At 37.2% G+C, this 13,451-nt stretch overlaps 2 protein-coding genes across 2 annotated transcripts in view; one reads left to right on the forward strand and one right to left on the reverse strand.

Annotated features, from left to right (window-relative positions):
• Window positions 1-7,218: 7,218 nt before the first annotated feature.
• LOC104966571 (CD99 antigen-like protein 2) lies at window positions 7,219-12,600 on the forward strand. The gene is made up of 5 exons (XM_010795754.1): window positions 7,219-7,414; window positions 10,711-10,770; window positions 11,261-11,326; window positions 11,741-11,937; window positions 12,595-12,600. Exons 1-5 carry the CDS (start codon window positions 7,354-7,356, stop codon window positions 12,598-12,600), a joined length of 390 nt encoding a protein of 129 aa, XP_010794056.1. The 5' UTR covers window positions 7,219-7,353.
• Window positions 12,601-13,341: 741 nt separating this feature from the next.
• Window positions 13,342-13,451, reverse strand: part of LOC104966573 (teneurin-1-like) — a 45,409-nt gene continuing 45,299 nt past the window's right edge. The window contains exon 8 of the mRNA XM_010795755.1: window positions 13,342-13,409. Within this exon, the coding sequence (XP_010794057.1) occupies window positions 13,342-13,409 (68 nt within the window). The remainder of the gene's footprint in view (window positions 13,410-13,451) is intronic.

Here is a 13,451-nt window from a genome sequence, read left to right on the forward strand (position 1 = left end):
ATGATAGTCGACAAGATAATTTAGCCGACTAAGCAGAAAAATGGTCAAAGAATTAATTAATACGAACTATACCTACTTTTGGTGTTATTACGTTCAAAAAAACAATATAAACATTAACGAACCTTAGGGGCCTGTGAAACTAGGATTGGGAATGTTGACCTATTTAACTATAGTGATTGACGATTCATTTATTAATTGAAAAAATAAATGGAGCGAGATTATTTCATGATTAGAATGATAGATAATCCAGAAAATAATCCCATATTTCCATTTTTGGTATGTTATAAAAGACATGAGAAGGCAGTCAAACTTTTAAAAAGAAAATAACGTTTTATGTACAGTGTGTGACACGCAGAAATAAGTGTTTCATTGGTCGTGTTTTGGGGAAATTTTGAGCTTGTGAGGGGCAACCAAAGGAGGCCTCCAGAATGGAGCCTGGGAACATCCTTGACTCATCTTTTGGTCAATAAAACGTACAATGATGAGTCGACTATCTATTAGTTGATAAGCAGATAAAAATAAAACGTCAACAACTATGTTTGCTTGAACAAATAAGGGGATTTCCTTGTTATATCATATTAAACTGAATATTATTTAAGTTCTACTTACTGACAAACATTTAAAATACTTTGGGATCATACCACTGAACAAAAAACATAACGCACACCACTTTTGATTTTTGCTCCCATTTTTTCATGAGATGGAACTCAAGGATCTAAAAACATCTTTCTACATACACAAAGAATAAACCATTTCTCAAAATGTTGTTCACCAAATCTGAAAAATCTGGTAGTGGAAGCACTTCTCCCCTTTTGCCGAGATAATCCATCACCTCACAGGTGTGGCATGACCATATCAAGATGCTGATTAGGGACTGCATTGATTATTGCCGACATGGGTGTGCCTTAGGCTGCCCACAATACAAAAGGCCAGCTCTGGGAAACGTGCATTTCTTTGCTGCTTTACTGGGGGGTCTGGGGGGGTCCGAAAAAAACCAGTGCCAGTATCTGGTGTGGAGGGTTAGGATTAGGGTTAATGTTGTGAATCGATGTGGGCCCATCGGTGGTGGTGGGGTTATGTATGGCCAGGTGCGTAGTTATGGGACGAATGAACACGAGGCCACTCGATGTTCACAACATTACCCTAACCCTAACCCGTGCACACCGATAATACTGACTGGTTTTCGGACCCCCCCAGACCCCCCCAATAAAGCAAAAATGCATGTTTCAGAGTGGCCTTTTATTGTGGCCAGCCTAAGGCACACCTGTGCAATAATCATGCAGTCTAATCAGCATCTTGATATGCCACACCTGTGAGGTGGGATGGATTATCTCGGCAAAGGAGAAGTGCTCACTATCACAGATTTTTTCAGATTTGTGAACAATATTTGAGAGAAATTGTTATTTTGTGTATATAGAAAATGTTTTAGATCTTTGAGTTCATCTCATGAAAAATGGGAGCAAAAACAAAAGTGTTGCGTTTATATTTTTGTTCAGTGTATATACTATTTGTCTATTGTGGGACCACATTTTTTCTCTTGTATAATTCCTATTATTTACTTGCTCGCAAGAAGCAAAGGTCAAATTACTTGTCTTGACTAGCTTTCCAGTGCTTGGCTGTCCATTGAGACATATCAAGCTGTGTTATATTCAGTAAGTTACCACACAAGTAGACAGTTGTTGTTGTGGGGTTGAGAAATCTTCTCCAGTCAAAGCCGGTCAGAAGCAAAGCAGAGAGAAAAGAGCAGAGTGTCTTTACTGAAGCTAAACAGGAAGCGGGAGAAGTGTATTCCAGGACATGTGGCCAGAGTACGTCACTAATGTGTATGCAAGGGATTATTTTGTGTTGATACTAAAAGGCAATGTGTCCATGACCACAGCAGCACACAATGAAAATAGTGTTGTAAAATATACATTAGAGAATGATTGTTACTAGCCTACAAGCACGGCTGTTGTCAAGACCATTCAGGCCATGTCAGCTTGAAGTTTATGCACACTGCTGCAGTTTGAGGAACATTAGCAGTACCCTGTCCAGGAATGTGCTGCCTTTTACATTTTGAGGAGAGAAAACAGTGGCAAAGAACAAAATGCACATCCTCATTATCAACACAAATGTCCATTACGTCCTCAACACGGGACATGTGAAGCACTTCCTGTCAACCCCTTATCCTAAAGGGGGAAAAAAAACTTTTATCATAATAAAACTCAACTAAGCAGGATATGAAGCTTCGAAGGTCAGCAGTGAGGACAGGATATATCCCTGCCACAATGTAATTTAAATGTTGTCCACACTCTTACAGTCTACAGTTTCACAAAACTTTAAACCGTCTCGCCAAAGGGGGAGTTGAATGAACACGTTGAAAGACTTGGAAATCCTCTAACTAGGGTGCAGAGTTTTTTTTACCTCCAAAAATGTCCCATTTAAAGTAATTATCCAAGGTTAGCAGATGATTCACATTAAAGAGCAGGGTCATTATTTTTTCAAGCCTGCTTAAAAGCTTCAAAAGTTCGTGTTTTAGTAAAACTCCTTCCTATATATATATTTATATATAAAATATATATAAACATTTATTTGAGTCAAGTATTATTTTTTTTATCAACAATAAAGTTGAAAGTAGAAACAAACTTGTATCAGAGACATTAAAACAGTCCAATTGGAACCAGGGCAAACGAAAACTGGATCAAGTTAGTCGACTAACAGGGAAATATTGGCAACTAACTGTCATTAAAATAATTTGCATGCAAAAATTGCAGATTTTAACCTCTCAAATATGGAAATGTATTTTTTTTTTACATCTTATTAAACTGAATTTATATTGGGTTATTGGGACAGACAAGACATTTGAAAACATCATGTTGGACTTTGAGAACCTGCAATGGATATTTCCTTCATTTTCTGACAGTTCATAAACCAATGAGGATTGTAGATTGGAGCTGTAATTATGATATCCCTATTAATAAGGGGTATTCTTTGCCACAATTAACAGACAGCACTTCACTACACAAATTTGTTTTCAGACACACTTGCCAAAAAGTGATTTAAAGGCCCTGTGATTTGAGTATTCCTGTCTTTGCTGACTCCTAGTGGTACTATGTGTTAGGACACCTTCACCAGACCTGTCGAATTATCCGTTATTTTCAGATGTCTGTCTGTCGTGTTGATCCAACCATGTTATCCATACATATATTTGAGACTGTTGCAGTGACAAGTAGGCCTACATAGGCTACATGGCGCAGAAAAAATAAAGTCTGTGTCTTCCGGAAAAATAGTGTACTAACACCAAGCGGACGTTTGCCGCCACTGAGTCAACTCTTCTGTTGTAGGAAAAATATGACATTCTATAAGAGCAGCTACATGCTAAAGGATACAATGTAGCCAACGGTGTGTAACGTTCAACTGCACCTTGTAAAACTGATTAACGTTGAATAAACACGCAGTCAAACACCTGTTAGGTAAAACAAAGTTTTACTTCTTTCTCTTGCCTTAAAGGCTAATGTTTATGTGATAAAAAAAAGCCACATAAAATCAAAAACGTTCACACGCCTATTGAGAGCAGAAAACGGTTGCTACAGTCTCCCTGCTAGCGAATGCCCCCAAACGCTACGTCTTCTCACTAGAGGAAGTCAAGGCAGACTCCTTACCAACATATACATTTTAAGGCTATTTGACGCTGCCTAGCTTATAGTCAAATGTAACAAATGCATATGCATGACAGGACATTTTAACTTATTTTGGCTTCTATTCTTCAATTCGGCATTACTATCAATCGATATCTATTGATATATTTAGGGAAATGTCCACTTGTAGTCCTGTGAAATCAACAGAGGAGAGTGACAGTCATGTGAATCAGGTCTATTTTCGTAGTGTCCTTCGCGCAGAGGCTAACAGAGAGTTTCCCCTTTAGCTCGAGGACGAACGTCTTCAATTCTCATCCTTTGATAACGAGGAAACGGTATGCTTCTCTTACCTGGTCCCCGCTTTGTCCCCCATCTCCTCCGAGCTGTGTGGAGTATCTGTTGTGTGCTGGTGTGTTGCCTGTCTCGCTCCAGTGTGTCCGCTGCTACTGCTACTGGCAGCTTTTTGGAATAAATCAGCCTGTTTCCGCAGTTTGGGGAACAAGCCACGCCCACAATTAATATGATGGACACCACAATCACTCAAGATGCTACAATACACCTGCAAATGCAAACGCTCTACTAGTAATAATACAAAAAGTGGTGGTTAAGTACATTTAATCCAAAACCAACAAGTGGTGGATGAAGTATTCAGATCAGTTACTGATTCCACACTGTAAAAATAACATGTTTTAAGTAAAAGAAAACCTGCTTTGAAAATGATATAGCCTATGCATGACAGTTTAATTAGGAACATGTAATTATTAGGCTAAAATAAAGAAAGAGTCTCATGTGAATATTATATATTTGGTTATGATTATTCATGCATTAATCTAGAAAAGCATGATTTAACCCTTAAATGATTTCGGGATCCTGGGGGATATGGTCACTTGACAGGCTGTGTAGTGTGTCCATGGGTAAAATGGGTTGTAATAATGGGGTTACATAGGTGTAATATGGGTCTAATACAGTATAATATTGGTTTAATAACAGTGTTGGGTGTAATAATAGTGTAACATGAGTGTAATAGGGGTGCATGAATGTGTAATATGGGTGTTTTTAGAGTTTAATTACCGTGGAATATAGGTGTAATTTGGGTGTAATAACAGTGTAATTTAGGTGTAATGTAGGAAATACCAATCAATTAATTTTCCAAAATATTTACATGTGATGGCCCATTTAAAGATTAACTGTGGTAGTGAGTTGAGATGAAGCTATTCTTTTACTTTTTTTTTTAATCAGACTGCAACTAATGATTATGTTCATTATGGAAGAATTGTTTTTCTCTAATAATCAATTGATTGTCTGGCTCTGGCTTGTCAAATTTCGAACATATTAACAATTGTCTTCACAGTTAAAAAACAAACAAAGGGACAATCGCACAATGTTGTGTCCAGCCAAAAAAAACAAGAACAAAATAAAACATATAAATGCTTAAAATGTTGGGAAGTATATAACAAGAAAACTCGTACATTTTAAGTAGTCGGAACCATGCCATGTTTTTGTAGGAATTAAGTGACTGTAATACAAATAAATGCTCCTCAAACTCTACGCAAATTCATTTGTAATGTAAGTAAAGAGGTTAGATAAATGTATGAGTAAAAAGCTAAACATATAGGCGTACAGACCTCGGCGCAAGCGCCTCGGTCCTGCCGCAGTACTGTCGTACCAATAATGACGTTCAAGAACGGCCTCTCGTGTATGATTGCTTAATTCTTGTTACATTCCAACTTTAAACTACCTTAACAGATTTCTGAGGTATTGTACTTGAAACAATGGTGGAATAACTCAGGTCCTTATGTTAAAGCAGGACTATAACAATGTTTGACTACTCAATTACAATAAAAGACCTGCTTAAGTAAAAGTACATTGTTAACAGTCATCTCAAGATGGAACTGATTTTAATTTGATATAGGTTCCCAAACTAGGGGTTGGACCCCTCCAAAGGGTCATAACATAAATTGAAGGTTTCCCAAGACGAAAAATGGAAGGATACACAAATCTCTTTTCATTGACATTTTTTTTATGGATAACATATTATTGAAAAATAAAACATCCATACGGTTTTGAGGATAAATCTCTCTCTGTAAAGTAATAAGGTCAGTTTTGGATAACATTAGTTTAATTTGTACCTGTCAAACATATGGGTCAGAAAGTATAGGTTTCTCTGAAATATATACAATTTCTTCCATCCCAAATGTTAGAATATTAGTCCTTCACTGCCTAAATGTGTAAAAGAAAAATGGAATGGGTTCCTCTGTGAACACAATGCTCAGGGCCGGCCCTTGGCATAGGCAGTATAGGCGAATGCTAAGGGTGCATCAACCCATCGGGGGTGCCAAAAATTGGGAAGAATCTTTTTTTTTTTATTTCATAACAACACAATTTCCCAATTTTGGATCAACAAAGTACATCTTTTCATCTTAAACTAACAGAACTACGCCTATATTGCGTACAGCGCCATTAAACTGTGGCACCCCCCCCCCCAAAAAAAATCATGTTGAACTGCCCCAGCCCAATCAAAACCAGAGGTCTATGTGAAATTGTTCTTTTTTTTTGAAATAATGGTTTTAGTGTGTAATTATAGGTTTTAATTTTGTATTCGTGTTAATGTAAAATAAATCAAACTACCAAAAAACGTATACAGCTTCTGTGTGCTTTTATTAACAGTGGAATTTACTGTGTAAGCAGTCGCGGGGGGGAGAGCTTTAGAGAGATCTCTCCTGAAAGACTAAGCGGCTCTGATGACCTCAGCTCAGTGAGGTAAAGGCACACCTTTATATAATCATTATAGTTATAAAAAATAAGAGAATAGATGAAAAACAGCCAGCTAAAATATTGCCTAGGGCAGCAAATTAGTCAGGCCCTGACAATGCTAACGCATGAGAGGCACACACTGGGGCTAAGCCTTTCCTTGAGTAAAAGTATAGACATACTTTGGTCAGCAAATACTGCATTACAAGTGCAAGTTCTTAATTCAAATGTTACTTAAGTAAAAGTATAGAAGTATGTCCAGCTAAATGTACTTAAAGTATCAAAAAATACCCATTATGCACCATGGCTGTTTCGAAAGTATTATATTATTATAGAATATGAATTAATATTAATGTTGTTTATCAATATTAAGACAATTTTTGATTTTTTGTGTATATTTTGGTAAGACCGTACTGCATTATATCATATACAAATGTAATGTCTTTCATGTGGAAACAGTAGTTGGAAACTATTAGGGGTAAATCAATGTAGTGTATTAAAAAGTAACATTACAAATACAATTGCAAAATACATTGGAGTAGAAGTATAAAGTAGCATAAAATGTAAATAAAATACAAGAATGACAAACAAATGTACTAAATGTAATGTAATTAGTTACTCACCACTGGTGTTCATCATTAACTATCAAAGTGTTGTTCAAATCCGAGTGTTTTATACATCTTAATAATTTATTAAAGGGACATTTAATTGCACAATATGATAAATAACTTCATCATTTACTATGAAAATAATTTAGATTTATTGAGCATTGTTCACTGCTTTTGTGTGGCAGTTTTACTTTGAAAGGTCTGGCAGGAAGTGGGTCTGAGTGGGAGTGCCACAGGAGCCATAGTCAACGCCTTGTATGCGGCTGTGAGAGTTATCTGAACCGCAGGCTGAGACTAACGGAACGGTGACAGGCCAGCTGCTTTACCCGCTGTATTCTCACTCTGTTCCGGCTGTTTGTGTGTGAAAGACCGGAGTAATGGCTTCCCGCTCTCTGTGGTCCCTCGTGCTGCTCCTCGCGCTGCTGCTCCCTCTGGAAGGTGGGTAACGCTTTGTCTGCACGTGCACGTTCCGCCTTTTGTGCCGCACACCGATTCCAGGCCGAGTAACGGTCTACCGGCCTGGGAGTCGACGTTAAGAGAGAGAACAGAAAAATTATTATTATATACATACATTTTTTCTAATTATTTATGTTATATATCATTTTTTAAGCTTAATTTTGTGGCTCCATTTGCTCCACATATTACTGATGCTGAGCTGTAATAAATTAAGTAATTCCACATTACTACATGCATGATTATGATTATACAGTTTTATTTCAAATGGGACAGTAATTCAAGCTTTAATATGTTTTTAAATCTTTTTTTTCGTTCTGAATGAATGATTATAGATGAGAGTGATGGGGCACCACCCACCCTTCCTGTCTGGTTTGCAGCAGCACATGCCATGCTGACAATGATGTCACTCAGTGCTTATTAATATGGAAAGTTTGTCACTAAAACGTGAATAATTTTAAAGCAGATGAGTTCATTCGGTTTAACGGTAGCACATGTCCTCACTCTACAATTGTACCCGCCTTACATCACTAATCCAATACAAGCAGGTGTTCATTTGATTGCTTTTTAGGAGGTTTTTTTTCATTTTAAGGTCTGCATGGCAACCCATATTTTAAAGTATGGACTGACTGAAAAGCTGTAGTCATAAAAGATTCACCTGGTTGTGGCAATAAAAAAAACCCGACCAGCAGCCGGCTAGTTAATGAAATGCTATTATGCAAATGATATGCTAATTATGTGAATACATTTTCTAGCCAAATGTTGGGTTTAGGAATACAATTACAAGTGTCAAGTATCACTTATAAAAAAAGTTATATTAGTGTTGAGTTAATCTGGTAAAGATTTTGGGTTTGGATGTAGGCAGAATCTCAGTCTCTGCCCTTAACTTTTTAGACTTTACACCTGTTTTTTTGGTATCTTTCATTGCAGAGTACATGGATTCCTAATGCTCTCTTTTGCCTAAATCTAAAATCGTTAACCTCACTGACTGGAGCTTTTTTACCTACCGTAACATGGGTCCAGGGATTGCTGTTGACCCAAAAATGAAGGAAGCGGTTCGAGTTCTTCTGATTGGTCACATCTGGCTGGTACCCTTGCCCTTGGGCGGTAGGTGGGTGGGGCAGCAGGAAGGAGGGGGGTCTGTAGGCTGCAGGAAGTAATATGTCAAGGTCAGGGTGGTGAATGGTCCTGTGGCACATCAGAAATTCACACAGAAGTTCCTGTCAGTGTGCACGTTTTTATTACCTAATCAGTGTTATGCTAGGGCTGCTCAATTAATCGTATTTTAATTGCAATTACGATTTTGGCTTGCAACGATTATGAAAACAACATATCGAAATAAAACGATTATTTATTTTATTTTTATAAAAAATTTGTTATTGGTTCTTCAGTTGAATTATACTTAAAGTTCAGGGTGATCAACTGTTAAAAACATACTGTTCACATTTTTTTTTTTCAATAAATGGATGTTTTAAAAGTAAATGGATAATTGTTATTAATAATCGTGATATCAATTATTGACCCAAATAATCGAGATTATGATTTTTGCCATAACCGAGCAGCCCTATGTTATGCCCAACCTTATTTGAATAGAGAACTGCACTGATTCAGAGTCGCACTCCGTAGAACTAGAGTTAAAATGAACAGTTAAGAAGAAAAAGGATATTGTAGCAGAACAACAAAAAGGGTCTTCTTGAGCCACAAATTATTTTCCCTTGTCAGAACCTGGCGCCTACAAAACCCACAATGCAACATGAATGGAAACCTTTCTGGGAGATTTGGTTGCATTTTTGTTATAGGGCTGTTATTAGAGCTTTTATTTCTTCTATCAATTTATCTGCCAATTACATTATTGAGTTTAGTCGAAAATATAGTAAAACAAATCTATTTCAATTTCTTAATGTCCCAATCCTTGTTACGACAATCTAAAACCCCCAAATAATGAGTTAAAAATGATTTTAAAACTAGGAAAAGCAGGACAACTAATCAATTAATGGACTTATTGTTGCAGCTCTTTTACTTGTCTATTTCAATTAGTTGGGAATGTGGTCCGATAACACGTTTATACAAATTAGTTTCTTTCAATTATATCCCCTCCTAAATTTGATTTATAATCTGAGTACCGGTAACTACACCACCAAGGCTTGCATGTACTGTCTCTAGAACAGCACAATACACTATAGCAGAAGCTCAGAGTGGAACATCTGAACCCATAGAGTTTTACTGCACAGATGTGCAGTAAAACTCTTGATGGTTATTACATAGCTAGTTTCCCTAATGGCAGCTTGGAGCTCATTCAAGAAAAGGGCAATGGTAGGGAAGTCTTTATTACCTTTACAATTTTATTAAATTCTTCAACGTCTATGGTAATGTAACTGAAGTTCCTCGGGTGTTGTGGAGCCAACCCATTCAGCATTTTACGTCCATGGGGACACCTTGCCTGAGGGTCGATAATTGAAATGTTCCTGAGTCGATTCTATAGCTGGGTGCCTTTGTACATGTTGTACTTGCTCTCTCGCAACCTTCCCTGTCTGCCTTTTCTGTAGACTATTGAATAGAGGAGAAATGCCAAAAAAATCATTAAAAGGAGCAGTTTGAAATGTGCCCTAGCATCGGTAAGAAGCATGAAGCCTCGACTGCGGCTCTAAGATAAGAACTGATTCCCTGGGGGACATTAGGTGTGACAGCCGAGGAAGAAAAAGACTAGATTAAAAATAGATAGAAAGGGTGGAGCAGAGTGAATCTACAGCATAAATCAGAATTACAAGTCGTGTACATGATTAGTATGTTTGACGTGTAATCTATGGAGTATCGTTACAATTTGTTATTGTATGTGTCCGTTTAAAGTAGTGATTCTATTTAATTGTGTTATGTAGTCATAGCATATTCAGCTACAATGGTGATGAAAGTATAATTTCTGTTAGTTCCAATCTAGGGTTAGGCACACACACACCGTGCTTGTTTGTGACTCGCAGCCAATGAAGATAGCTAGTGTTTGTTTGTTTCTGCTTTTGTGTCCCGTCTGGTAAATGATCTCCGTTTTGCAACCCAGACAACAAATAGTGCCGATTAGTGCACTCTGGGCCCAGTTTGGCACCAAACTGTGTGACACACAGTAACACTGGCAGGGCCTGGGAACTCATCAGTAAAGTGGTCACACATCTACCAAAGAGCCTACATCAGACAGAAGATATCCACACTCTACAGAATATGTTGAGTCCCTTTTGGTGTTATTTGTCAGATTGAATGTAACATGTCTTCTGTCTGTCCTCTCTGAACAGTAGTCCTTTCTCAGGACTTCGACCTAGCTGATGCTTTGGGTGATGGCACAAGTAAACCATGTAAGTACAATACAAAATAAATAACTTTTTCTTCTTTTTGGGACTCAGCGTCTCATAAACCCGATATCTTTATCTGCAAATTCCTTGAAAAAGATAAAAAATATTGTGATCCGTCTTTTGAATAAAAAAAATTATAATTGCCAGAAAATGTTGTATCTCCATTGAATTCCATTAATATTCTACAATTTAAAGGCATTAAGAAAACTTGAAACCTGTGATGTATAATCCGTGACTATATCAGGTTTTCAGTCTTATGCATATTACTTTATCAATACAAGATAATAGCATACGGAAATGAATGGAAGTCAATGGATAAGTAAGAAAAATGGCGTAACATTAAAAGAAAAATGTGTAGCAAGCATTCCTTTAGATTCAGACCCACACAAACATACATTACATGATTTACAATATCTACTTATGAATGACTAACAGCAGAGTAATGACTTTTGTTGAATTATGTCTAAATATAACAATAATTAATATTCTTCAGCACCGACCCCCGCCTCGAAGCCAGCGGCACCAGCTGCACCAGCTGGAGGAGCAGAGGCAGGAGCAGGTAAGAATCAAATCATTTAAATCTATAATAACACCAACTTAACCTGGAAGAGTGACAGGATCATTTGTAAGTGTAAGTCAATGATGTAGCATTGTTAGATTTAAGGAGTAGTGGTGCAGGATTGCAAATCTTTGACTGTTTTTTTCTTAAAGTTCTCCTACAACATGAGCTCCTCTTTGAAAACTCTGTTTTTCAGAAGGTATCAGATATTCTTAAAGGGAGTGGTTTAGTTAAAAAACAAAATCCAATTTGTGACTACTTTCATCTGCAAAACTGTCTCCCATCTTCTTTTTTCAAACCCGCCTTTGGTTTTTCACGAGCCCTGTCTACTTTTATGCTGTTGAATCATTTACAGTGGACTTATAACTGAAGTCCCGTCGATCTCTAGGTTTGAGCTGTCAATGTTGTGTGCAGGTTTTGATTCAATTGGTGACATCACCACCATTACCACCAAAGCCCCCTCCAAGGCAGTAACCAAGGCCCCGTTCAAGCCCAAACCCAAGCCAGGTGAGAGAATCCTCAGCTTCCCTTCTCAGGCCGGAAACTCTACTGCAGAGGACCAGGTTTTCATAAAAAGCCTTAAAGGTGGGGTAGATAGGTTTCCGAAACCGGCTCGAGATACACTTTTTGTTATATTCCATGGAATGCTCTTAACATCCCGATAGTAATGAATATCTGAAATGCTTTGACAAAAAATCCATAAAGAAATGTCATCTGTGGAAGCCGTAGTACTGTAAAAAGCACGACCAATCATTTTAGCCAGCCCGGATAAAATAACTGGATGGCCTACCTGCCTGTCAGCCTTCCATCTGTTCACAAAATTATCTCATGCCCTCATTGGTCATGTGCGCGTTCGTGTGTGTTGGAGGAGGGGCTCTGTAAGGAAGTGGTAGATTTTTTCTGGCTGTGTATTTTCAAGTTCTAGCGATCTCGAGCTGGTTTCTCCAAAATGACCTATTTCATTTCATTTTAATTAATTTTTGAATTTGTTATTTTATTAATAAAACGGAGCAGCATCTTATTTATATACCGATTAAAAATAAATATCAGTTGGACAACATTTGGATTAATTTTCTTTAGCGGGCTTATGATATATTATTGTATACTTGAAAAGCTAAATGATCATGACTATTCATTTTAATTGTTTTGTGTCTGTTGAAATGTTTAGTATTAGATGATGTGAAAGTATTGTGTCAAAATGTGAATGTATAAGAGGTGTGTTTGTATCTGATTTCTCTGTGGATTTATGGGTGTTTCTGTCTTGATAGCAATGAATTGTAGGAGAAACATCTCAGGATTGCAGTATGATTCATGTGCATTTTAATCGGAGACAAACACTGTCAAAATATTACACTGACAAGTAGATGATGTGCAATTTACCTATAGGAAATGGATGTACATCACATAGGTTTTGTAAAATATTCAGCACTAAGGCTGCAATAATTGGCCAGCTGGGGAAAAGGGATTAGTATGGAAACCTGTTATTAAATGGGCCCAGGGGAAATGTTCTCAAAGCTCTTAGTATTGACAAGCTCCTATGTAACCAGTCTGCTGTTGGTATTGGAAAACTTATGGAAAACTGATTTCCTGTTATTTTAAGCTACATAAACGTTATATAGCAGCTTTCGTCTTATCAACTCAATTTGTAATTTATAATTGGACTAAGACACATGGATTTTCCCTATTCACAAAATCTATATTTTCTTTGGGAACTTGAAGTTTGTAGAAGGGGCGGAGCCAGCTCTTACTGATAAAAAAAGGGAGCGATCAGCAATTACAAAGTATAATAAAACTTAAAAGTAATTATGTAATGCTTTATAATAGGAAAATATTTCCACGAAGCATTATAATGAAATAGAAGTACTTACAACTGTATTTCAGTATTATAAGAAGATTATATTGCAGAGGGTTTTTCCTTATTTGAATTGATGATCTAAGAATAGACAGTGTTGTACAGCTCTTTAACGCTTATTTGTGATCTTGGAGTGAATAAATGGAAATTGCCTGGACTGGTTTCACTTCACTTGATCCACACAGTCCGTAGAGTCTGCCGAGTCGGCGATAATTCTCTGTGGGTCTGACACTAAGAGGGCCCCTTGTCAAATTACACACAGTCATTTGATCC

Source organism: Notothenia coriiceps, unplaced genomic scaffold (assembly GCF_000735185.1).
Source record: "Notothenia coriiceps isolate Sejong01 unplaced genomic scaffold, NC01 NC01_scaffold00037246, whole genome shotgun sequence".
Taxonomy (NCBI): Eukaryota; Metazoa; Chordata; class Actinopteri; order Perciformes; family Nototheniidae; genus Notothenia; species Notothenia coriiceps.